Source organism: Labeo rohita, chromosome 3 (assembly GCF_022985175.1).
Source record: "Labeo rohita strain BAU-BD-2019 chromosome 3, IGBB_LRoh.1.0, whole genome shotgun sequence".
NCBI classification, from domain to species: Eukaryota; Metazoa; Chordata; class Actinopteri; order Cypriniformes; family Cyprinidae; genus Labeo; species Labeo rohita.
The window spans coordinates 29,270,102-29,298,100 of NC_066871.1; the positions used below are offsets into that span (position 1 = coordinate 29,270,102).

Sequence of the window (27,999 nt, forward strand, 5' to 3'; positions counted from 1 at the left end):
TTGAGCGTTAGCTAAATCTTTAATACCATGTGCTTGAGTACAGATAGTTTGCAATCACACCAGCATAAAAAATAAACACTTTTAATACTTTCTCCTAAACCAGAAACAGCTATAAGCAAGACATTTTTATGGTTTTGTCTACGTATGACCACCCTGAAACTGCATCTTTGGCTCAGCGCATAAATAGCTTTAATGTTTTACATGACAAATAACAGCATTTGCAATATTTGAACAACAATGTAAGTCAAACTTTCATTTTAAAAGCATAAAGTTTGTAAAAATCCAAAACAGCACTACTTATGTACAAAAATGCGCTCCATTCCCTAATAAATCATTTTGCTTTTGTTTCTCTTTGCCGTTCACCTGAGAGTATGCACGGTATATATATTATTATTATTATTTTTTTGCAATTCAAACATTAGTTTTTTCTACAGTTTAAAACTATTTTACAGTTTAAATCCCCCTTAACTTGTTTGCAAAGCCACTGGTAGTATGTGATTTATTTATTTATTTATTTTGTGTGTGTGTGTGTCTGTACACTACCAGTCAAAAGTTTTTGAACAGTAAGATTTTTAATGTTTTTTAAAGAAGTCTCTTCTGCTCACCAAGCCTGCATTTATTTGATTCAAAGTACAGCAAAAACAGTAAAAATGTAAAATATTTTTTACTATTTAAAATAACTGTTTTCTATTTGAATATATTTTAAAATGCAATTTATTCTTGTGATTTCAAAGCTGAATTTTTAGCATCATTACTTCAGTCACATGGTCCTTTAGAAATCATTCTAATATTCTGATTTGCTCAAAAAACATTTATTATTATTATGTTGAAAACAGCCGAGTAGATTTTTTTCAGGTTTCTTTGATAAATAGAAAGGTCAGAAGAACAGCATTTACCTGAAATAGAAATCTTTTGTGACATTACAAATGTCTTTATCATCACTTTTGATCAATTTAAAGCATCCTTGCTAAATAAAAGTATTAATTACTATAATTACTCCTCTATAATTACAAATCAGCATATTAGAATGATTTCTGAAGGATCATGTAACACTGAAGACTGGAGTTAAGATGCTGAAAATTTAGCTTTGAAATCAAAGGAATAATTTACATTTTAAAATATGTTCAAATAGAAAGCAGTTATTTTAAATAGAAAAACATTAAAAAAATTATTGAAAGTACTGATTTTACCTTACATTGGATCTAATAAAATAATAAGATAAATCAAAATCAAATAATAAGAGACTTCTTTGAAAACATTAAAAATCAGAGTTAGTGAATCTGGCTGTCAATCAGTCAAGCTAAATTGACTGCAAAAACTGTGAAGAAAAGAAGACATTCAATGCAGTGAGTATGTGAGGCACTGCGGAAAGAAAGAAAGAAACAAACAAAAACATTCATTTTCGACTAATGCGTTGTTTGCTTTCCATGGTTTGTACCAAGGAAAGGAAGAAAAAATTCTTACATTCATTTGAAGCAACACTGCCATCTGTTGGTGAGACTGTCACAGCACAACAGTTTCAATCCAATAAATCCTACTAAAGCTCCAATGAGTCTTTCACCCCGTTTCGTTATGAGCATGCAAAACATTCATCGGTCGCTAGACATTGCTTATAAAGTGACATTTAATGTAAAGCAAAGATTTCATCTACATTTGTTGTGCGTCATTTGTTGCACTTAGCCTTGGTCATCCATCTCTGGCTCCTTCTTTGGGCCTGTAAAAAAAAGCTCCAGACTAACAGTCATTGAGCCCTTGATCGTTACGTTCCAGAATGTGCGATCGTCACTTATCCTCTCTTCTCTGACTAGCCTGTGACGACGCATGGCATGGTGAAGTAGCCCGATGGATGAGGGAGGACCACACAACCCTGATCTGGGCCGGGGGTGTACGCAGGGGGTTCATCTGAAGGATTTTTGGTCGGGCTGTCGACAGGGGTGGGGTTTGTGGTTGCTGGCATATCGGTGGGAGCAGTTACAACATAGCCTCCGTGGACTGGAGCAAAACTCTCAGACTTTTCTGACACGCATGTGTGATCTCTGTCCGTAGGGCTGTCAGGTAATTTGTCCTGGGTGCAGGATTCCTCGGTGCACAGAATATAAGGCCCGCTGAAGTTCAAGCCAGATTTATCTTTGCACATGCCTTCCCCCACATAGGTGTGCAGGTGGTTTGATCCACTTGACCTTTCCATTTTAACAGCATCGTCACCCTTTGACAAAAGCGGCTCCCAAGAGACACTGTAAGAAAGTTATGTGCAAAAGAAAAACCTGGTCAGTCATAGAGGATTTTAAGAGATAGTTCAACCAAAAATGAAAATTCTGTCATTAATTACTCACTCTCATGTTGTTCCAAACCTGTAAGACCTGTTCATCTTCAGAACACAAATTAAGATATTTTTGATGAAATCTGAGAGCTTTCTGAGCCTGCATAGAGAGCAATGTAACACGTACAAGGCCCAGAAAGGTAGTAAGGGCATCGATAAAATAGTCCCTCAGTGGTTTAACCATAAAAATTAATGAAGCTATGAGAATATTTTCTGTGTGCAATAATGACTTAATTCAAGAAAGAATACCAAGTTCTGGGCCTTAAATATGCAGGGTCAGAAAGCTCTCGGATTTCATCAACAACATCTTAATTTGTGTTCCGATGATTAAAGGTCTTATGAGTTTGGATGTAATTAATGACAGAATTTTTATTTTTGGGTGAACTTTCCCTTTAAGATACACAAACATGAGCCTACTTTTATGTGATTTCCAGTATGTTCGAGGGCTTGAAAAGAAAAGAAGCACGGGTGGTATTAGGCAAAATGTTTCATTTCCTTTTTTCAGAGTGTTGCTATTACTAAAACTAAAACTAAAAGCAAACTATTAAACATTGTTTTTCAGTAATAGTGCTGAAATATAAATAAAATATAAATAAGAATAATAAAACAAAATATAAAAAATAATTTAATAAAATATAAACATTGTCTGAAAAACCTGGCAACTAGCTGAAATAAGCTGAAGCACTGAAACTGCTAAAACTAAAAATAAATTAAATGTATAAAGAAGAAATAATGGTAAATAATTAAAGCTTTAGAATATAAAAACATAAAAATGAAAACAAAATCACAGAAATGAAACTAAAATGAAAATTGAAAATATAAAAATAAAAGCTGATTTAAAAATGCTGGGTTAAATACAACCCAGCACTGGCAAACTCAGCGACTGAGTTGTTTTGACCCAGTGGTTGCATTAAATGTTTAACCTAACCTTCTGGGTAGTTTCATTTAAAAATTAGACACTTAATTACTAGAGGCATCAGCAAAAATCAAAAGGTGAACATTTATTAATAACTGCTTATTAAGTTTATATATATAAATGTAATATATAATATATAATGTTGTAATTTGATTTAGGGCTTACCTGCTTTTGCAGAGACTGACATTGTCTCCAGCCAGTAGTACACAGATGGAGGTTGTCTCTTTCTCATTCTGGAGATTTGGCCATGGACTGGGAGACTTCTGAAAGAGAGAAAGATAAATATAAATAAATTATATATGTATGTATATCATAGTCATGGCCGAAAATATCAGCACCCTGGCAATTCTGTCAGAAAATGCAACACTTCTCTCAGAAAAATTTTCCAATTGCAAATGTTTTGGTATTCACATGCTTATTGTTACTGCAACAACACAAAAAAAAAAAAAAAAAAAAAACAGAAGAAAAGTCAAACAATCAAATTTCACACAGAACTCAAAAATGGACTGGACAAAATTATTGGCACCTTGTCAAAATTGTAAGAAGTAATTGCTTTTCAAGCATGTGGTGCTCCTGTAATTTGTATTTAGACACACCTGTGGCAACTAACAGGTGTGGGCAATATAGTAAGAAAGTTGACACACTGAGCATGGAGAAAAGAAAGATTTGTCTGTGGATTTGAGAGAAAAAAAGTCCATCTCCAGAGATCTTAATGCTCCTGTGTCCACTGTGCACAATATAATCAAGAGGTTTACAGCCCATGGCACTGTAGCTAACCTACCTGGACGTGGACGGAAGAACAAAATTAATAACAAATTACAAACAAAGCATTTTTTGAATGGTGGATAAAGAAACCTTATTAACTTCCAAACAAATTCAAGCTAATCTGCAGACACAGGGTACAACAGTGTCAGCCCGCACTATCCGTCGCCATCTGAATGAAAAGGGACGCTATGGTAGGAGGACACCACTGCTGACACAAAGGCGTAAAAAAGCAAGACTGGAGTTTGCCGAAACTTGTGAGACAAAACCACAATCCTTCTGGGAGAACATACTGTAGACAGATAAGACAAAAGTAGAGCTGGACATCATGGCACGGTTTACAGAAAAAGAAATGAGGCCTTCAAAAAAAAAAAACACCGTCTCTACAGTCAAACATGGTGGAGGTTCAAAGATGTTTCGGGGTTGCTTTGCTGCTTCTGGCACTGGATGGCTTGACTGTGTGAATGGTATCATGAAATCTAATGATTACCAAAGAATTTTGGGGCGCAACATAATGGCCAATGGCAGAAAGCTGCGTCTTCACCAGAGGTCACGGGTCTTCCAGCAGGACAATGAAAACACACAAACAAAAACACACAAACAAAGTGCTGGAGAGTGCTGAAATGGCCAGCAATGAGTCGAGATCTGAATCCCATAGAACACCTGTGGTGAGATCTCAAAACAGCAGTTGGGAGAAGGCATCCTTTAAATATGAATGACCTGGAGCAGTTTGCAAAAGAAGAGTAATCCAAATTTCCAGTAGAGAGGTGTAAGAAACTTATTCATGGTTGCAGGAAGCGATTAATTCCAGTTATTGTTTTTCAAAGGGGGGGTGCTACCAAATATTAAGTTAAGGGTGCCAATAATTTTATCCAGTGCATTTTTTTGGGTTCTGTGTGGAACTGGATCAGATTTTACTTTTCTTCTATGTTTTTTTTTTTTTTGTGTGTGTGTATGTGTATGTGTGTGTGTGTTGTACCAAAACATTTGCAACTGCAACAATTTGCTGAGAGAAGTGTTGCATTTTCTGACAGAATTGCAAGGGTGCCGATATTTTTGGCCATGACTGTAACCAGGTGTAATTTGGAAGAGCAGATTACTAGATATTATTAAAATACATCAAACAAATAACATTTGAAAATACTATATTAATTATATTGTGCATCAAACTCCAGATTCACCTTAAACTTTTACAGTTCTGAGATCAGTTAGTAAAGACTCACCTTCAACATCCCCTCCAGCACTTTGCTCTTTATGGGCGAAGGAATCGATCCTTTCCACAGCTTGAGCTTTCTATTATAGAATTACACACATGAATAAACAAACAAAAACAAAACCAGCTAAATATGAACAAACATTCCTGTAGCAGCACCAGTGTAATGAGATGAGATTGATTTCCAGTGAATGTGTATTGATTTCAGTGTATGCCATTTTGGATGGATGCATAAATGTAAACATATAGTGGGTTTTACCTGTGTAAGACTGGAAGGATGTTGTACAATATGATGAAAAGCACGGGCAGAAACACAGCAGGCACAATGTAGATAAAAGGGCTGATGGGCGATGAAACTAGCGATGAAACCACACACACACACACACAGTCTGGTTTATTATCTTTGTGGGGACTCTCCATAGGCTTTGTATACTGTCCACACTGTATTTTCTATCCCCTTACCCTAACCCTACCCCTAAACCTAACCCTTACAGAAAACTTTCTGCATTTTTACTTTCTCAAAAAATCTCATTCTGTATGACTTATAAGCTTTTGTACCCATGGGGACCACAAGCCGGTCCCCACAATGTCAAAAAATTTCAGGTTTTACTATCCTTGTGGGGACATTTGGTCCCCACAATGTAGCAAAAACAAGTACACACACACACACACACACACAAAGAGATTTTCTTATGCACCACGTATCAACTTCTGTCCTGTGGGTATCTCTCCAAAAAAGCTGGGTTAAAAACAACCCAGCGCTGGGTAAATATTGGACAGAACACATGCTGGGTTATTTTGACGGTAACACTTTATTTTGATTGTCTACTTTAGACATTGTATCTTGCATCTACATGTCATCTAGCAGTCATTAGAGTGTCAGTAGACTGTCTGCTTAATATCTCCTAATACTTTATTTTGATGGGTCCACAACATATTGACTATCAGAAACTTTACAAGTATATTATTCTACTAACCCTAAACCTAACCTAACAGTCTACTCTGAGAGTTAGCAGACATGTAGTAGTTGCAGAGTTACTTATAGTTAGTAGAATGTCTAAAGTCGACTATCAAAATAAAGTGTAACCAAAAAGAATTACATTGCTGGCTTAAATGGGCTGGAAATTACATTTATTATTAAGCAAGAACACCCATGGACAAAAATATAAGACAAATTGAATTTATTTGGGTGAATACAGCATAGTTTACAATATTACATACTCATTTAACAAGCATTTTAGAAATAATAATATAACATTTAGAAGTAGAATTTTAATTTAAGTGTATACAACCATTCTCTGTAATCACTTCTCATGCCGGTATTTTGGCAAAATCTAAGTCGGTTATGGGATGTTGTTCACCGGAGAAGCTACGAACCTCAGATCGCCACCTTGTGTTTCACTTGTAGCTGAAAGATGCCATTACTGACATCATAACCTGTCCATAAACAAACAGTGCTGAGATTACAGGACATATTTTAACATCAAATTAAATTAAATTCAGTATTATAACGAATAAAATCATGTTATGTTACACAAGGCAAAAGGTGTTTCGATCTGACTGACATCTCATCTTTGTATGTTGCGTTGTGTAAAATAATAGAGCGTTTTCACGTTATGTCATCAATCCAGATGTTGGCCATTGCGAACCGAACCGAACAGAACTTGTGTATGGGCTTGGGCGAAGAAACGGAAGTAATTCACTATGTCAGGATAAGAAATAGAAGGAAGAACTGTCGAGTCATCAGTCCGCAACAAAAGTGGCAGATCGTACGGATGTTTACCACCTATTACAGGGCTCGACAAAATAAATATGGACAATATGGACAAAACAAAATATAATTTGTCAATATAAAATGACCTTTCCTGCTTACTAAGTCCTTCTCTATATGATTTTCCACACATTTTCTGTGGTTTAGACAGCATCAATTAGTAGAAAAATGTCTTTAGTGGTACACTAACCGTGCAGTCAATGCTTCTGTTTACGTGTGAATATTGCTGCAATGGCCGTGTATCCGGGTAACTGACCAGAATGTGACGTGACTATATAATTTACAGCACAGTAAAGATTTTATAAATGAAATAAAATGTATACAAACCTTTATTTCACTGAAGAAGTGCACCAAAATGGGCGGCGCTGAAAACCGTTCTCTCTTGCAGAGGACACAAAAAGCCCGCGCTCGGACAGTAACTCAGTAGCTGGGTTCCATCGGAGATAGGCTCAACCCAGCGGTTGGGTAGAAAAAAATAACCCAATATTTAACAAATATTGACCCAGCAGCTAAGTTATAGAAAAAACTACCCAGCGTCTGGGTAAAAAAATAAAATAAAATAAAATAGCCCAATAAAATGACCCAGCAGACTGAACCCAGCATTTGGGTTAAGAAAATAACCCAGCATTTTTTAGAGTGTACCGACTGCTTTTGTCCTTAAGCATACATGATTTTACAAAGATATTCCCAGAACTTTTCATACGTATGTGTTATTTTAAAAGAAGCTCTTTTTGAATTATGTACACATAAAGTTCATATATAAGTTATATATCAATATAACTGAATTCATTAATGCGGTAGTGATTAATTTCTGCTTTAAATTACAGGGACAAGATGAATAATTCATTATAAAAAAAAAAAAAAAAAAAAAAAAAAAACATTTAATGTTCTCTATTGTGAATAAGGCATTGACAAATTTTCCATATTTTTCTACAATTAAAGTAAATATATCAACATTAAAAGTGTTAAAGGTGTTACCTGGCTTAGTTTTGAACATCACCGGCTGCGACCATTCTGATGGCGGAATTTCATAATATTCAGAATCAGTGACTAATCTGATCCGGGCCTGGTATTCTGTTGCTGGATCTAGTAGTGTAAAGGGAATATCACAACTGTTGTTCATGATAGGATGGCCATCTGAGAGCTACAAAGACAAACATGGAATCATGCATGTAATCAGTCACAGCTATAATGAATCATTTAGTAAATCCAACACAGATGGTGAAAGATAACAAACGCACATTCTTAGGCGAGAGTTCCAGCTCGTAGAGGAATGCAATATGGTCGGAAACATCTGGTTTAGGCCAGTTTAGTATGAAACGGTCTTCGCCTTCCTTCACATGGATCGGGCCAGGTTGTGAAAGTTTAACTTGAAGAGAAGAAGAATGGACGTTAGTGTTTCTCCTAAACTCCAGATGGCAGTGCAAGACTCTCAGGAAACTCACTGTGTTCTATAGTCCAGAACGTCCTAGTGTAGTGCACTGGTCTCAGCTCCACTGTTAACTGGTAAGGGTCAGAGATGTTTACAGAACACATGAACTCAGAAAGCTCAACGCCACCCGACTTTAGCTGAGGATCTTTACAACAAGCGGAGGATCTGAGCGAGAGAAAGAGTTGTCAGTGATATCACACTTTAGATCAGTTGTTAGTCACATGAGTTTGTGATGGATGGAGAACTCACATGTTGTTATCACTACTGCACCAGAGATGATAAGACATAAACTGATAATGTTCTGTCTTCATTTGCCAGGTGCACGTCACAGTTGTATCTCCCACTATCATGCACTGCAGGTTGAAGACTCCATCTGCAAGAGGTCATGAACTTCATTAAAACTGGTATTTGCATTTATAAAAGAAAATGATTTTCTATTTTAGACTATTAGCAAAACATAAGCAAAAAAATCAAACCATTGTGAGTCTTCCAGGACACCAGGGGGCTCCAGTTACTCCAGAGTCCCATTGGACCTCGTGCCCTCACTCTGGCTTGATAATCATAACCCGGCAACAGTGATTTCTTGTCAATCATATATTCAGAAGCATTGATGTTATCCACAATCTGTTCCAGTAAAAGAGAATGAGAAAACAGATTCATTCACAAACAATAGAAGTGTGGCTGAAATCGCATACTCTCTGAGTAGATACTTAGAGACTGTTAAAAAAACGTTCAATGTAGTATGAATGTAATGCGGTCTGCATTACACTTTGCTATTAGACACACACGTGTGAACTTCCCTACACGCTTCCCCTCTGGGAAATCCCCACTGCCATTTTGAAATGTGTTTCACTTGGTTAAGTGAACGTGGGAAGTTTATGTCCTCAAGTCCTTGATTTTTACCAAGGGAGTGAATTAACTCAATAATTAATCTCAAATAGCTCTATGATATATAAATTATTTTTTTTTATATTTAAAACAGCTCCAGCATGACTATATACTAGAGATGTAACAATATCAAAATCTCAAGATACGTATATTCGGTACATATATTGTATTATAACTAATATACATATATATGAGTTATAATACAATATATCGATATAAAGTCCACAATGTGATATTTATTGCAATAATCAAAAAAAGACAAATGAAGACTTGGGAAAAATAAAAACTGTACATTTTAAAGTGTAATCTATCTATCTATTTTTGGACAGTTCAAAATTAAGAGCTTCAACGCAAGTTCTTAACTAAGAAAACTTAAGTCAGAAAAAAGTCTGACGTGTACCTAAAATTTAAAGGGGGCTCAACCCTCTTTTTATTTGTGATATACTGTCTCAGACATATAGACATATATCGTAAAACAAATGCACTGTAAAATAAATGAAAATGTATATTTCATAGGTATATTATTTTTGCTTTACACTACAGTAGGGAGATACTTGATACCTCTTTTCTAATTGCTACACTTGAAAGAGATATTTTGAATTGTCAGCAATTATTAAGCTTTTATTTTGACGGAAATGGCAGTAGAGCTTTTATTTTGAAGGAAAACTCCAGCTTCAGTGAAAAAAAGGCTTACATCTCACTACAAATCTAGTGAAATGCTGTAATCATCTGCTGCGAAAATAAAGCATAACTGGTGGCCACTGTTTTCCCAAACGCACGCTAAACTCACAGCGTATGCAATAAACGAGTTCACTGCATTCATTCACTGTGAACGGAGCCGTTCTAAGGTGTGGAAAAAAACGGATCACAAGCTGATCACCTAAACAAAGCGCACGCTTGGTTTTGAAACACGGAATAAAATTGTGCTTTTGATTTTAGTTTGTTCCAAAGCATAATGACCCAAAACACAATTTTAAAGCCATTTTGTGTTAGAAAAAGAAGTTAAAATTTATTTTAAAAACTACACTTTTTGCCCGTAAGACCTATTGTTTCATATTATAAATAGTAATGTAAAAGACGTTCCACTGCAGCTCATTGCATTGATTCTACCAGTACACATCCGGGTTAATGAGACAGAAGGAAGCTAGCAAGGGAAGGACATAAAAAACAACACTAAATAAAAAGCAGCCTGGCCTGTCCCAACACCTGCAGTTGCGGTTTTTGCACTTGACCACTTGTCTGCTTACATGACGTATTTCCTATGTAGCCCAAGTGTTCATAGGGGTGTGAATACAGCAAGTCTGTGTAGAACTTTGGCTGATGAAAAACACTTACAACATAGTGTGAAAATGCATGTAAAGTTTTTAGAGAACTATATGTACATTACTTTGCACTTTAAAAAAAAACTTTGACGTTTCTGTTTAATAGTCCCTATGAATGACATTCACTGAATTTAATTGTGATGCTTTGAATTAAGTGATTAAAAACCAGCAACAAACTTTTTTTTATAATCTGGGTGCTTTTATGATAACTGTAAATTCTGACACATTTTGTTTTTGGCCTTCTTTAGAGTAGCGAGGTGTGTCGGATGCAGCCTGTGTTTATGAGAGTCACTGAATCATCCACCTAAACGATTTGTTCAAACATTGATTCATTCAGGAACAAAACCTCTTGACTGCCTATGTAAGTGAGTCACTGAATCATTCATTCAACCGATTCATTCAAAAAACTGATTCATTCTAGTCAATTCTTCTGTGTCTTTGGAAATATTGTGAATATTGCCTCAAAAAACGTATGTTACTACACAATATAACATCCTGTTTATGGAACTGTTGTGTAAAAAGCAGTTTCACATTCACAGTCCTGCTATCAGTGTTACATTTAGTTAATTAATCACATTGGAAGGTAATTTGTGTACATAAATATTACAAGTAGGATGTCAGTATACTTAACCTTTAGTTTACACAAACAGTCTATGCTGCTTGACACTGGAAACTAGTATAGAGAGTCTGCACTTACATCACGGTTTGGTCAGTTACGTGGATGCGCGGCCATATTGGAGATACTCAGATGTAAACAACAGCATGGATTGCACGGTTAATGTACTACTGAATAACTGATGCTGTCTAAACAATGGAAAAAACATGTGAAAGCTGCTAAATCATATAGAAAAGGACTTAGTAAGCAGGAAAGGACGCAATGTTTTGACAAACTAAAGTTAATAGGTGGTAAAGACACGTTCGAGCAGTATTAATTAAGATATCAGCCTAATATTTCACCTGTCTGACTGGAAATTATAAGAACAAACACGAATGTTGTCAAGACTCTTGCCCTGGAAATCCTGGTTCAGTTTGGCCAACCACAAACGCCTTTTGTTCCTCAATTTTTTTGCACTCTTCTTCTTGTTTTGTTGTAACTTTTGGCAGTCTATGAGAATCAGTCGGACCAGTTATTACAGCCCAAAACATGACAATAACTGACCATTTTCAGCAGCAATAATCAGAAAAATATAGGAGTTTCTGTAACGTGGGGTTTATTTGTTCATGGTCCTTGTCTAGTCATGTGATTCCCTGGCCCTCTTGTATTTCTGCTATTGGTCAAAGCCACTAGATGGCAAGCCTGCAGCCATTAGGTGAAAAAGCGTAATAGCTAAAGCTAACGCTTCCGGTCTGGCAGTATGTGGAAAAGGAGATCAGAAGCCGTTTTCTTTGAATGGATGTCAATGGAAGAGAGGCTTCACTACACTGAAAAACAGCTTTTTAGAAAAAACGGCTAATCATTTAATGAATCGACAGCCTATCTGCTAACCTTCTACATGTTTTACATTAAACAGTAATTTCGGATTTAACTACTTTTAGAGTTTACCATGAAAAAAAGGCCATTTTGTAAGAGAAGTCACTGACTTTTTGCGACAGGTGGGATTCATCTTATGGGACTTCTCATTCATTCCTATGGTACTTGTAAACGGCGTTTGAGTGTCGCACAACTCTGACAGAAATTCAACAATGTCAAGGCTGTAATGTGTTTGGTTATTAAGGGGCGCGTGATTCAATCTAGCCGTTACGCTTTCTGCAATAGTAAGTAATACAGACCCTCTCATTTCCCTATAGTAAGAAAATCTCTGTATTGGTTCCCTTGTTCAATATGTCATGTTCTGATTGGTTGTCCAAGCCATATGTCTTATTTCTCTTTGGTTGTTTGTGTCATGTGACCTTCTTTATTTGGTATATATAACCCTCATATAGCCGTTGTTCCTTGTCGTGTATTGATGTCGTAATCCTGCTGTTTGGTGAGTTTGTGTCAAGACAAGTCAAGTCTGTTTATGCCAAGTTTGTCAAGTCTCATCTGGATTATGTTTGGTTTTTACGTTTGTTTAAATAAAGCTGCACTTGGTTTCAACTACAGCTCGTGACCTCCATTACAGTTTCATTAGGTTCAGTGGCATTGTTGTTCAGTGCTGCCAATATGGGCAATTGATAATTTATTATCATAATTTAATATCATAAGCATACTGGTTTGTAGCGCAAATTTCTAATGAGCCATTTGTGGCTAATGAATCAGAAGTCCCCGAAAATGACTTCCATGTTGTAAAATAAGGTGGATACCAGTAAAACTCTGAGCGTGTACGTCCAAGCACACATCAGTCGGTAAACAAACAATGCTCTGTTTCAAGCCAACCTGCCATCTATATAAACACGCTTAGCATTTACCCATATAAATCTCCAAATCTTGACAGTGGATCTGTCTCCAGTTTCAGAACTCTAACTTCAGTCTTTTATGTGGAGGCTTTATCTTAGGTGGGAATCGTGTGAAGTTTGAGGTTATGACGTGTCATTACGATGGCAGATTGTGGTGTTTGATATTACAGTGAAACTGTAGAGCGGCTGCTGTACAGACATTGTTGTAGACAGGATATCCACAAGATATCCTATCAGATAATATTTGAGTGTCTCAAATATTGCTGTACTGTTAAGTCTGTACTGGCATTTTTCTTAATTTAAAACAATTGTTTCATGACAAATGTAAATATATACACTGCCATTCAAAAGACTGGGAGTAGTAAGATTTTTAAAGTTTCTTATGCTCATCAAGGCTGTATCTATTTGATCAAAGTTATGTGAATTTTTTAAAATATTATTGGAATTTAAAATAATAGTTTCCATTTTAATATACTTTACAATATAATTTATTCCTGTGAAGCAAAGTTGAATTTTCAGCATCATTATTCCAGTCTTTAGTGTCACATGATCCTTCAGAAATCATTCTAATATGCTGATTTATCAATGTTTGAAACATTTGTGCCGCTTAATATTTTTTGGCATCTGTGATACTTTTTTCAGGATTCTTAGCTAAATAAAAATTTAGAAAGTACAGTGTTTATTAAAAAAAAAAAAAAAAGTGTTACAATATTACTATTCAAAATGTTGGGATGAGTACATTTTTTTTCTTTTTTTAAAGAAATTAATACTTTTATTCAGCAAGGTTGTGTTAAATGGATAAAAAGTAAGAGTAAATACTTATATTGTTAGAAAAGATTTCTATTTTGAATAAAGAATCAAGAGAAAAAAGTATCACAGGTTCCAAAAAAAATAAAATAAATAAAATTAAGCAGCACAACAATTTCAACACTGATAATAAATCAGCATATTAGAATGATTTTTAAAGGACTCATGTGACACGTGAATACTGGAGTAATGGCTAATGAAAATTCAGCACTGCGTCACCAGAATTTTTTTTGATCAAATAAAGACAGTCTTGATGAGCATAAGAGACTCTAAGAGACTTAAAAACATTAAAAATCTTCTGAAAATAGAGTAAAACAGTAATATTGTGAAATATTATTACTACTAATATTAAAATAACGTTTAATAACTTTTTCACAGGATCCTTCTGAAATCATTCTAATATGCTGATTTGGTGAAATATTTTTGTGGAAGTTATGATTTTTTCAGGATTATTTGATGAATAAGATTTGTGTGGGTGGGTGTGTGTATGTGTTTTACTTTTTATATATTATATAAAAATATATATTTTATGTATTAATCATCACTATTTGTGTGAAACATTTAATGGATTGCACCTAAGGGTGTGTGTTAGTACCTTAAGATTATATCAAATGACTAATATGCATTTGAGGTAGATAAAGCACAACTGTTATTATAATTTTTTTTGTTCCTGACAGTGTACTCTGTGTGTGTTTGTGTGTACTCACAGTCCAGTCATGCATGTGTCTGCGATACTGAAGCTGGTACACTAGAGTTCCTGCAATATTTGAGGATGCAGGATACGGGTTTTTCCAGGACAGCAGATGACCTACGCCATCAACCAACGTCTCTGTCAAATCAACTGGGGGCTTAACTTTTCCTGAAATCACACACACACACAACGGTGAAAGGCTTTTCCATGCCAGAAATGCTTTGGAAGGTAAATGCACATGCACAAAACACACACTTACCATGCTGAGCAACTTTGAGAGTTGTGGCTTGGGATACACAGGGTACTTTGAAGTACAGAACGTGACATACTCCTAAATCAAACCTTTCAGTGTCATAGCGACACATGTGAGAGATCTTCCCACTGGATAAAAGCACACCAGATCTATTCGAGACGCAGAGTGTTTCTTTTTCACTGGCAGGGAGAGAGATTGGAAAATGTTATTTCCCCATTCTAGTATTTCTTTCATCGTTTATTCTTTCTTTTTTCACCTACGCTGAATCTGACATTTCGTCCCAGTAGTACAATTCAGGCATATTTTCTGTAGCCTGTGGATAAACATGTGGATCGACCTCCCATGTGCACTGTACATAGGACTTGTAATCATTGTGGCACTGCAAGGAATCCATCACTGCAGATTCTGAAACAAGAGTTCATGACATTGTGAGTGTAACGACATCGGTTCATGACTGAGATGCACAGATTTGATAAACACCAAAACATAAGAGTCAATAAAGTGCCACTGTATCCCAAATACATTTTTTTGCTTTCAATATTTGGCAGCACAACTGTTTCCAACATAGATAATACTAACAATAAAAGGATCATGTAACACTAAAGAGTACTGGCTGATGAAGATTCAGCTTTGAATCACAGGAATAAATTACATTTTAAAGTATTTTTAAATAGAAAACATTATTTTATATTGTAATAACATTTTGCAATATTACTGTTTTTTTGGCGTATTTTTGATCAAATAAATTCTTTAAAAAACATAAGTCTCACCGATATTAAACTTTTGAACGACATTGTAGTTTAACTTGATGGACAAAAATAACTACAGTTAAAATGATATAAAAGAAACAGAAATGAATAAAAGCTATACAGACATAAACAAACAGCTAAAAATGACAAAAGCACACAACAAAATGACTAAAACTGAAAATATAAAAGTAAAAACTAATTCAAAATATTAATACAAACTATAATAGTATCTCGGTGATGCTAAAATAACACTTTACAAATGTTCTTCATGTTATTTATATGAATTTACTAGGTGCTGTAACTGTCTTTTAAAACATTTGTCTTTGCAATGTGGATAATTCATTTTCCTTTACTTTTTTGTCATTATTAAAAATAAGTAAACTTAACAGGTTTAATGACATTTTTTGATTAATTAAAAAAGGATTAATCATTATTATTTTTAGCTCTTGCTTAGTCATGTCAGCTTCCCAAAAGTATTTAATTTGAACTGTTGCACATTAAAAGTTGCAATGCATGAATGCTGAAAATGGCATATATTTTTACGCAATATACGCCTGCACAAAAAAAGCCTGATGAATGATGATTTGACCTCCAGCACAACTGTTTCCAACACAATTCTAATAATAAGCAATAATAATCTAATAATAATCAGCATATTAGAATGATTTCTGAAGGATCATGTGACACTGAAGAGTAATGGCTGATGAAATTTAGCTTTGCCTCACAGGAATAAATTAGATTTTCTTTAATAACATTTTGTAATATTACTGGGTTTTCTTTCTGTATTTTTGAAAATAGTTCTTTAAAAAAACATTACAAGTCTCACTGATCCCAAACTTTGGAATGGCAGTGTAGTTTAACTTGAGGAAGTTAAACAAAAACAACTAAAATGACAAAAGCAGACAACAAAATGGCTAAAACTGAAAATTTAAAAATAAAAACTCAAAATATTAATACAAACTATAATAGTATCGCAATGATGCTAAAATAACACTTCACAAATATTCTTTTTACAGGTAAGAGACCTATAAAATGTCCATTAATGTTAATCAACATAATCCCTAGATTTTATCTGCAATTTAAATGAATATTCTAGGTGCTGTAACTGCCTTTTATAAAATTTTTCACTATTTTTGCATTTTTAATAACTTTGCAATGTGGATGATTAATTTTCCTTTATTTTTTTGTCATTATTAAAAACAAATAAACTTTAGTTTAATGACATTTTTTGATTAATTTAAAAAGGATTAATCATTATTACTTTTAGCTCTTGTTTAGTGTGTGACATCACAAGTCATGTCAGCTTCCCAAAAGTATTTCATGTGAACTTTTTGCACATTAAAAATTGCAGTGCATGAACACTGGAAATGGCATATTTTATATATGCAGTATCCGTCTGCACACTAAAAAAAAGCCTGATGAATGATGATTAGTCCTCTAGTTTGGTGGAAAAACTTTTATTCAAAGCTGTCTTTTTTTCTCCCCAGACATGTGGCCACAGGCAGGAACTTCCAGTGACTTACTAGACTGAAAAAGCTCTGAGTGATGTAAGTTTTGGATTGCTAAACTTAAGGGGATTTTTTTTTGCTATTATTCTTAGATTCTACAAGGCTCTCAAGATTAGTTAGAAGTGAACTTCTAAAATCAGATCTTCAGAGCTGCTTTATACTAGCCAAATCTAAGCCACGTCCTGAATTACAAGTGTCTTCAAAGGAAAATCTCTATTGACGTTTAGTCCGGTCCAAGATAAGGATTTATTTTGGCTGGGATAATAAAATTTATATGTATGAGTCCAGGACGGAGGCCACAGGAAGATTAGAGAAACCACTGATAAGGGTCTATCTGGTGGACACAGGCCTGAACTAAACAGGTTTTATGAAAAAAGAATTGAATGCAATAATGTCTGAGAGTGTTATCTTTCTCTCTCACCTTTCCCAAGCGTGACTTCATGTTGAGAACACTGTTCGACACTGATGTCCACCCTGACCAGCAGAGCGAATCCGACCATATGCAGAATCCATGTGGAGAACATTGTAGCTGAAATCCAAGTTCAGAGGCCAAACTCTTTTTACACCAGGAGATTCTTCTGGTTACTTTCAAGATAGCTGAATACATCAGAAACCAGTGCTGATGGTTAGAATCATTCAATTTAAAGGCACAGTTCACCCAAAAATGAAAACCTCATGTAATTTGCATGGAAGCCCATTTCCATCACTAAACAAAAACGGAAAAAAGGTTGTGTGACATTTTATCTCACAGTTGTGCCTTTTTTTCTCAGAATTGGGTGATATAAACTCAATTCTTCACAACTGCGAGTTATAAAGTCAGAAATTGGAGAGACAATTTTTTGCAATTGCGAGTTTGTGTCTGACAATTCAGACTTTTCAAACTCATATCATTGGTCGCATCTGGAGTTAGAAGTGCTTTAACAGAGAAAATTAGAGAGAGATGTGGTCACGCAGAACACGTCCTGTTGGAAATTGAGTTTAAACTGTGTTTCGCGCAATTGCTAGTTTGTATTTCGGAATTCCAACTTTGTTCTCACAAATGCGCGTTTGTATCTGACAATTCCAACTTTTTTTTCTCATAAATGTGTGTTTGTATCTCACAATTCCAACTTTTTTTCTTAAAATTGCAAGTTTATATCACAGTCTTATAAAAGACTGTAACTTCTCAGAATTTATATCACGCATTTCAGAAAAAAAGTCCGATTTGCGAGTTTGTATTTCACAGTTCTGACTTTATAACTCTTAATTGTGTGTTTATATTTCACAATTTTATTGCAATTACCTTTTTTACATTTTTTTTCAGTGGCAGAAACAGGCTTCTGTACTTTTAAGCAGTGTTTGAAGAATATTAAACTTACCGACTTTCAAAAAAAAAAAAAAAAAAAAACACTGAGACGTTCTTCAAAACATCTTATTTTGTGTTCCACAGAAGGTTTTAAAACAACACGAGTTTTATTTTTAGGTGAACTATCACTTTAAGAACAAATGTGACAAAATACATCATGCTGTTATAAAAACAAACACAGACACAAACACCATAGACAGGCTTCTGAGAATTATCAAGTCTCAAAACTTCCTTCCTTTTGTGTGCGCTAACGAAAAACACACATTCATTTTTTTTCCCTCTCATTAAAAACATTTGTAACTGAAAGCATTTGCATGATATATCCACTTAACAAAATTTAAAGTGAAAGTGTGTCTTAATTTCCATGCCATCAAACAACATTTTATAAATAATGACTGTTTTCAAGCATGTTTCCTGAACGCTCCTCTTGTCTACCATTGGTCTGACAAACAGACTGTCTCGCATCAAACTGATATCATTGGTCGCGTCTAGAGTTAGAAGTACTTTAACAGAGAAAATTACATACTTCAAAAGCATTAGTTATTTCAAAAGTGTCAAAATTAAAAGAAACATTGCATATAGTATATTGCTTACTGTTTGTGACAAAGTCATGGTGACCTCCAAATCCACAATTCAAAAACCATCTTTTAATGATTGGAGCACTTCAAGGAACAGGTGCACATCCTAAAACTGTTGTAGATCTTCATTCATCACGTCTCATACAAACCACTCTTCTGGGGTGAGCCCAACCATCTACCCGTAACCCACTAATGGAGCTATGCAGCGTAAAAACAGACGTAGTACTGTATGCCGCACTTCTCGCAACTGCCAGGAAACTGTAAAGAAAGGGATTTCCCTACGCTTAAAAGATGGTGAGGGGCGTTGGGGGAAAGAGATGTGGTCACACAGAACACGTCCTGTCGGAAATTGACTTTAAACTATGTTTAGTTTGTAAAACTTAGTTCAGTTTCTTATGTTTTTATGTTGTTTTTAAGTTTACGCTTTCAGGTTGCGCAGCGTACGGTAGTTGTGCTATATTTAGATGTGGTGAAGTACACGTGTGAACGTAGGTGAGTGAACTCACTAAAAGGGCAGAAAAAACAAAAACAGGTTTTCTCTTACACCTTGTTCGTACAGTGACATAAACTGTGTTTTCGCTATGACGAATCTTGGTGGTCTTGGCTTGTGCATGCAAAAAAAGTGTAAAACACTACAACAAGATAAACTTACTTAAAGATAACTTGTTTTCTTGATTTATTTTGGTCTTTATTCTTGTTTCAAGCACAATATTCTAAATTTAGTTGCATTTATGCTTAAAATCAACATTTTTTTTTTTAGTTTCTTTTTTACTCTAGAGCATTTTAGTTTAAACTATGTAATTTCTCAGAGAATCTCAGAAATTAACAGTGTTCAAAGTCTAAGTGTCTTTAGTCTTTTTGGTTTCTGATTATCTCTAAAAAATCCGGGTATTGATCAACTTAGCAGAGCTACAAAATCAGGGTTTATTTGAGACTTTGAGATCCCGAACCAGACGTTTCCTAGTATAAAGTTATCTATGATTGGTATCCTTTTTCAGTTTTCAGACCCAGTCTTCTGCTTTAACAACCTAGATTATTGAGACGATTAGGATAAAGGTAATATTTGATTTGGAAGTCTATGCTTATAACAAATTTGTTTTTTGGAAATAGTGAGATTACCACTTCATGATCACTTCATCAAAATTACCTTTTTAATTAATTAATTAATTAATTAATTTTACATTCGTATTGTATTATCAATGTTATTTCAGTCCTTGTGACTTATATATATTGAACAATATATGAAGAGTTCAGATGCAAAACCAGCTAAATCCATCTGACGTCTTCCTTTAAAAATGAATTTTTCAGATGTATAGGTTTCTATGTAAGTACTGGTACTTCTGATTGGGCTGAGGCTGGTATTTTAGCGAGTTTGAAGAAAAAGTATTTGATGGACGTATAATATGTGTCAAGAGCATTCACTCAGTATCATTATTTAATTTTTGACCGAGATGGCTTTTAGCTGGTTTTGCATCTTAACTCTTCATATATATATATATATATATATATATACACTACCGTTCAAAAGTTTGAGGTCAGTACATTTTTATTGTTTCTTTTTTTTAAGAAATTAATACTTTTATTCACCAAGGATGTATTAAGTTAATAATTAAAAGTTTATTAAAAGTTAATAATAAATAATTTACATTGTTATAAAATATTTATATTTTGAATAAACACTGTACTTTTCAAACTTGTTATTCATGAAAGAATCCTGAAAAAAAAAAATTACAGGTTCCAAAAAATATTTGGCAGCACAACTGTTGATATTATCCAACATTGATCATTCTAATAATAAATCCGCATATTAGAATGATTTCTGAAGGATCATGTGACACTTAAGACTGGAGTAACAGCTGATAAAAATTCAGCTTTTCATCACAGGAATAAATTCTATTTTAAAGTATGTAAAAATAAAAAACATTATTTTATATTGTAAAAACATTTTGCAATATTACTGTTTTTTTTCTATACTTTTAATCAAATAAATGCAGCCTTAATGAGCATAAGAGACTACTTTAAAGACTATTACAAGTCTTACTGACCCCAAACTTTTGAACGGTAGTGTATATATATCCCAAAATGTTTATATATGCACAGTTCTTTTTTTCTTTAAATTGTTTGATATTTTCCACGTTATTGCTCTTTCATTAACTTAAATTATAAAATATATTAGTGTATTATATTTACTTTCTAATAATTCTGTGAACATCAGCAGCTCAAAGCCGATTATAGTATTTCATACTCGTACTCATTTCACACCAAATGAATTTTTAACTTCCGTCAGTGGTTATATATATAATTTCAATAGCCCAAAGCCTACACTGAAAAAGAACAAATCTGTATTTATAGAGTTTCATATTCCTCTAAAAGTATTTATTTGTTAAAAAAAGTCCTTACCTGTATTTCCTTCATTAAGAAAGGCTTGTTAACATTCCATTCATCAGTGTCTGGATAAAAATGAGTTTAACTTGGTTTGTTGCTTTCAAGTTCAACTTCAAATCGGTCTGCTTTCCTGGTGTGTATTTGAAGCTGTGTTCTCATTACTGAAGTGTGAATGCACACATGAGATCATTTACTTGAACTACCTCAAAGCCAAAAGTTCCTTTTTTTTTCTCAGTTGGGTAAAAACATTAGTTGCTTGGTCATCAGAAACAATCTTATCACAGAAACAGAGTTAGCATGCTGCTAAATATGAACCAGGAGCAAAATAACGACGGTTTGATACATTTTAAAAGCAGTATTCACCTTTACATCATGAACACCACCATATTATTGACAAGGAAAGTCACAGCTTTCAGAAGCATGAAAGAACACCCCTACACACGTATTCACAACAACAAACACAAATTCACACTGGCGAGGAGCCACATTTACTCGTGAACACATGCTAAAATACACCCATGAACTCTCGTATGCCGACACATATGGTGTAACAAGAGCTTTTCAGTAAAAGGCAGGAGATCTTGGAAGTGTCAGAAATTTCTCTCTTCCTCTTTCTCTTTCTGTCAGTGGAAGGTGGAAGAATGTTTGAACATCCAGTCTGTTTCTCTTATCTTTACTTTAACCACAGACAATTTCTTTGGTAACTTGGAGTATGAACAATACTAGTAATTCTGTTTGCATTACAAAGTGACACTTGCTTTTATTTTTGGCCTTTTTAATTCGCAGCATACCATGGTACTGGGGTTGGACAAAATAATGACGAAGAAGAAATGGTTGAATAAAGTCATTATTTTGTGTTTTCTTTGCACACAAAGTATTCGTAGCTTTATAAAATGATGGTTGAACCATTGATGTCACATGGATTATTTTAATATTGTCCTTACTACCTTTCTGGGCTTTGAATGTTTTAGTTGCTTTGCTGTCTATGCAGCAGGGGCGATTCTAGGATTTTCATTTTAGGGGGGCTCAGCCCCCAATGAGGATATATAACAAAAATGTTTGACTAATAGTGGTTGTATACTGTACTTATTGCAATATTCCACTGTATTGTATAGATAGGTATAATATTTGATTACTGAATAAGCCCAATACCTACGGTGGCCGAGAGAGCTCAAGGCGCTGCAACTTAAGAAAACACATGCAAATAGAAAAAAACGACAACAAATTAAGAAAACATCTTCCTCAGTTTGACAACACAGGCGCTGCAAATCCTCGCAACGCAAACACAAATACGGAAGCGCGCTGCAAATTCTCACAACACAACCAAACACAGAAACGCGCTACAAATACCACAGACCACAACGGACCTCAAAAAGTGGCTTTTGGTCAGAGTAGAGGTGTTGTCGGTGAACTAAAAGGTGAGTTTTTGGTTTATTTTAACATCCTGATCATACGATTCATTGGTATTTTGGATATTATTAGACTAATCTGATGAATTACACACTTAACTGTGAAACGTTATTAACTTAATTGCAAATAAATATATAAATAAATAAATATATGCACATAAATATAACATTCAAAGTTCATGAAAAAATTCTGCAATGCTTCATTAATGGTTAAAATCAGGTCAAAATTCAGGTCCCAGCTGGGTTCGTCACTTTTTGAGGTCCCCCTGAAACGTTTCCGTTGTGGTCAGTGTTCCCAGATTGGGCGGGTTGCCGCCCTATTGGGCTTCTTTTGATCGGCTTGGACCGGAGAAAAACGCATTGCGCGGGTAGACAAAATTTGGGCTGCTTTTAAAAAATTAAAAGCCGCCCAATCAGCTGCTTTTTTCTTGGCTTTTATCTTTAGTCATGTTATTTTAATATGTTCGACCTCAAAGTATCACAGTAAAATAATGTGTAGTGCAGTCATCAACTCATCAAACAATTTTTCCTTAAAGGGGTCATCGGATGCAGACTTCACTTTTACATGTTGTTTGAACATTAATGTGTGTTGACAGTGTATGTACAAATCTACCCTATAATGATAAAATCTGTAATTAATCTGTAAAAATAATATAAACTTAAAAATAATAATAAAAAGGGAAGGGAATGCGCCTCCCGATCTACATATATCCGTCTATGTTCACGCAAATCATTTGTGATCCAGCTTCACCTACAGCAGAAGCGAGTATAAGTTTTTTTTTTTTTTTTTTTTGAATCTCTGCAATCACCTTTGGTAATAACGTGCTAGTTAGCAAGTTTCACCACCAAACGCGTTAAATGCGGCTAAAGTAAACAATCTCTCAGAGCATCAGAGAGAAGAGAGGGGCGGGGCGAACAGAGCTCATTTGCATTTAAAGGAACAATAATTTTTGCAGAGCTGATTTTGACAAGGTAAAAAGGTTGTTGTTTTACACAGCCATTGACAATTTTTAACCAAAGTATATTATAGACCGTCCAGACTACTCTGGTATACTTGGCATTGACAGCCACTGGACTTGAACAGTTTTGACAGTACAAAGTTCTGCATTATGCTCTAAAATGTGTACTTCATGAAATACGTGCTGTAGTTCTGTCTGAAGATAAAGCACAAGACAAAGGTAAGTGCATTATTGTTGTTAATGGTTATTATTATTATTATTATTATTTTATTTTTGCTGTCCGATTATCATACAGTATGTATCAATGAATAACACATTTTTGGCTGTCCTGGGGGTGTGCATGAACGAGAGTAAATGCAGCTAAATCACATTGCTTTCTGATCACTACACTGTGCACTTTTTGCACAAAAATTTGCTTATTCTTACTTTGTACATTGAAAATGATGCATGTGTTTTTCCAAGGGTTAAAGTCATCAGTTAATTTCTTGATTGCCACTTTTAAAAGATTTCTGGACATTTTAGGCATTTTCTGACTCCCTTTAATGCATTTTCCCTGTTTTGATCCATATTCCTGCAGATTGATTTATCTTTATTTTATTTTGTCATCATTGTTTTTTTAAGGAGATAAAAAATGGTCCTTATCAACCTTGATTAACATGGCAATAAAATTATATCACATTATTTTGGCAGTTAAAATTTTGGGCTTGTTTTTGTTGAAGTGGGCAGGTTTTGGTGAGCTTTTGGGCTGGAAATCGTCAACCCAATCTGGCAACACTGGTTGTGGTCAGTGCTATTTGCAGCGTGTTTGTGTGTTTGCAGCGAGTTTCTGTGTTTGGTTGTGTTGTAAGAATTTGCAGCGCCTGTGTTGTCAAACTGATGAAGATGTTTTCTTAATTTGTTGTCGTTTTTTTCTATTTGCATGTGTTTTCTTAAGTTGCAGCACGTTGAGCTCTCTCGGCCACCGTACAATACGAATCTTTTTGATCACACACACACACACACACACACACACACACACACACACACACACACACCTGTTTACTGTATAAATACAAAATTTTACTGTTTGCATTTCGTTTTATAAAGTATGTGCTGGAGGAAACAGTTGTGATGTGATGAGGGGTAAACACAGCAAAAACGTAGATGGGGAACCGATTGCTCCCCCCATGATCTTTTAAATACTATATTTAAACTGCACAGATGCAGATATTATAACAATCTGTCGATAAACACAGACCTCGTCCTTTGTTTTTCACTGTGCACCACCGCGGTCTGCGAATTAAAGAACGCGCTGAAAGAAAGATGGGGAGGAGCCAATCGAAGTCTTACGAAAGTCTTACAGGTTTGAAATGAAAGTGAATGATTGGGACCATCAAGCACTAAAAAGGGTTGTGTGCAAATAACAGAACTACTGTAGCAAAGTAACAGCAAAGCTCAGTATCCACCTTGAAGACCGTTTTCACAAAAAAAACAAACAAAAAAACAATGTCTGTTAAAGAGCAGCAACTGATGAAACTTTAATAACAAATACCGTTATTAAAATGCAAAAAAAGATGGTGTCATGATCATAAAACTTGAACTTCATAATTTGGCCTGTCCAGACAAATCACTTGACTAATTTTATCAGACCACTCTAGGTTTTGAAGACAAGAGTGAGATGCAAATTACCATTTGAATATATCATGAAAATCTGACTTTTTCCATATTTAAAGAAGAAATTCACTTCCAGAACACAAATTTACAGATAATGTACTTGTCATCCAAGATGTTTGTGTCTTTCTTTCTTCAGTCGTAAAGAAATTATGTTTCTTGAGGAAAACATTTAATTTCGTATGGATTTTTCTCCATATAGTGGACTTCAGTGGTGCCCCCAAGTTTGAACTTCCAAAATGCTTAAGTGCAGCTTCAAAGGGCTCTAAATGATCCCAGCCGAGGAAGAAGGGTCTTATCTAGCAAAACAATTGGTTGTTTTCTAAACAAATTGACAGTTTATATATTTTTTTAACCTCAAACGCTCGTCTAATCTCTGTGATGCACATGTAAATTCCCGTCTCATTTTCTCCTCCAACTTCAAAATCGTCCTACATCACTGCAGAAATACCGTCCCAGTGTTTACAAAGTGAACATGCAAAGAAGATCAAACGCCCTTTACAAAAAAAACAGCAATGTAGGACCATTTTGAAGTTGGAGGAGTATTGACCCCTAACTGTATTGACCCAGAATACACAGACTAGACCCAGAATAGACAAGACGAGCGTTTGAGGTTAAAAGGTATATAAATTGCCGATTTGTTTAGAAAATGGCAGATTGGTTTTGCTAGATAAGACCCTTCTTCCTCGGCTGGGATTGTTTAGAGCCCTTTGAAGCTGCTTTTAAACTGCATTTTGGAAGTTCAAACACACCATATCAGTCCATTATATGGAGAACATTCCTGAAATGCTTTCCTCAAAAAACAATTTCTTATGGACTGAAGAATGAAAGACATGAAGATCTTAGATGACAAGGGGATGAGTAAATTATCTGTAAATTTTTGTTCAGGAAGACAGAGAACTTCTCCTTTAAGAGCTATAGTATAAGTGGGTCCCCAGTGCATCTACCAACCCAGAAAATGTGAAAAATGTTAACTTTGTTTTGGTAAGCTTTTTTCTACAAGCATGTGAAAAAAAAAAAAAAACAGTGCGTCAAATTTCTTCTCCTCAGTGACGTGGTAAAGGGATTTTATTATAATATTACCACCCTCAATCTGCACGTTTACACCCACAGTGTTTTGTTTTTTTCGCAAACAACGATGAAGCAATGCTAACTGGTCTGTCTTCGGCTGCACAGAATACTGTTTAGAGTCCCAGCCTCAGAGGAGACAAGAGAGCAGAAGATTTATTGATTTATTTACTGTATATTACACTGCTGCCAAACAGATCTGATATAAACATCTGACTTCTTTCCCAGCTGTTTACCTTCACAGACAGAACTGACTGTTTTTGTAACTCCTGTGTGTTTTTAAAAGAAACTTGTGTGTATTTGACAGTTTAAGCACAATAAGTTTAGTTTAGTACTCACATGCAGTGTGACAGCCGCTTTCTGTCCCTGTGCTTCGGATGTGTGCTTAGAGAACCGTATATCAGAAATTTAAACTAATACGGTTTAAAAAACATGATTTCAGCATGATAGATGTGATCATCAAAACCAAACAGATGCTTTTTGGCAGAGTTACCAGCTTTAAATGCTCAGCTCTATTCTGGAAAAGGGGGCAAGGAGCAGCAGCTTATTTGCATTTAAAGAGACATGCACGAAAACGCGTTTCGGCTTCCACTCAAAATAGGCATTTTCAAAATAATATAATAAATGATCTGTGGGGTATTTTAAGCTGAAACGTCACAGACAAATTCTGGGGATACCTGAGACTTATATTACATATTGCACAAAAAAGAACATAATATAAGTTAAATATATTAGATAACATGAAATAAATTAGTGCGAGAAGAAAAGGAGAAATATTGCATGCCAGCTTTCACCTCTCATTACCCACTTATTTCCACCAAAGCTCAATGCATTACTTAATGCATGTATGAACCACAAGACTATAGCCACAGAGTGCATGGATTCAACTGATTCAAAGCTTCATTACAAAACATATCTCCGTCAAGGAAGTATGAATGACATTTCAGCTATAAAAATTCACATTAAAACACTTAAGGCTTTTATATGCTTTGCTTTATGCTCTTTTCATTTTTGATGGCTGAATGCTTGCTGTTGGCCATGATCTATGAATTAAAAGTTCACTCACATTAAAGTGATGTGAAACCGTGATGCTTCTTGACCACAAGGGACTGCCCATTAGAAGCTGATATCTCTGCCACAAAAATAGTTCTTATGAACTATTGAGCAAATAGCAACTTCCTGAAATATGCATCTGTGTAAACATACTGGAACCAACATTTAATCAGCACGTTTCAATAGAATTTCCTCAAATGATTCTTTTGAGAATTGCCCTGTTTTCAGTGTTCCCCAGTTGCAACAATCATATTTTTCATCATTGAAGTATGCGGTAAGTCTCCAAGCCTTCTGTGGAAATCACAAGGCTAGATAGATAGATAGATAGATAGATAGATAGCTCACCTGATGAAGCTCATAGTGCATTGATTTTTATCCTGTTCGCCATGCCATCGCCATTTCAGGAACAATGATTTCTGATTACTTGACAAACGACAGTCAGTCTTTTCTTGTGCTTGTCAAGAGTGTGACTGACAGTCAGACCACATGTTAAAAAGAAAAAAATGAAAGAAGAAAACCGAGAGATAAAAAGAGATTGTGTGAA

General features: G+C 34.9%; 1 protein-coding gene across 4 annotated transcripts; it reads right to left on the reverse strand.

The window, feature by feature from the left end:
- csf2rb (colony stimulating factor 2 receptor subunit beta) lies at positions 1-27,936 on the reverse strand. 4 transcript variants are annotated; one of them, XM_051105961.1, is made up of 14 exons: positions 27,801-27,936; positions 17,430-17,605; positions 15,012-15,156; positions 14,758-14,930; positions 14,515-14,666; positions 8,891-9,038; positions 8,664-8,787; positions 8,428-8,579; positions 8,224-8,351; positions 7,961-8,126; positions 5,471-5,567; positions 5,222-5,291; positions 3,402-3,499; positions 1-2,234 (listed from the first exon to the last, which is right to left on the reverse strand). In XM_051105961.1, exons 2-14 carry the CDS (start codon positions 17,530-17,532, stop codon positions 1,805-1,807), a joined length of 1,986 nt encoding a protein of 661 aa, XP_050961918.1. In that variant the 5' UTR covers positions 17,533-17,605; positions 27,801-27,936; the 3' UTR covers positions 1-1,804. The 4 variants fall into 4 exon arrangements, with proteins under 4 accessions (XP_050961918.1, XP_050961916.1, XP_050961914.1 ...); XM_051105959.1 differs by lacking the exon at positions 27,801-27,936 and adding an exon at positions 26,742-26,885; XM_051105957.1 differs by lacking the exon at positions 27,801-27,936 and adding an exon at positions 21,332-21,703.
- Positions 27,937-27,999: the final 63 nt, after the last annotated feature.

Coding starts and splice junctions, on each gene's coding strand:
- csf2rb (XM_051105961.1), bottom strand. CDS start 17,532: ATGTTCTCCACATGGATTCTGCATATGGTCGGATTCGCTCTGCTGGTC. Junction 14,931..15,011: donor GACGAAATGTCAGATTCAGC/GTAGGTGAAAAA, acceptor TCTCCCTGCCAG/TGAAAAAGAAACACTCTGCG. Junction 8,352..8,427: donor GTTCTGGACTATAGAACACA/GTGAGTTTCCTG, acceptor CTTCTCTTCAAG/TTAAACTTTCACAACCTGGC.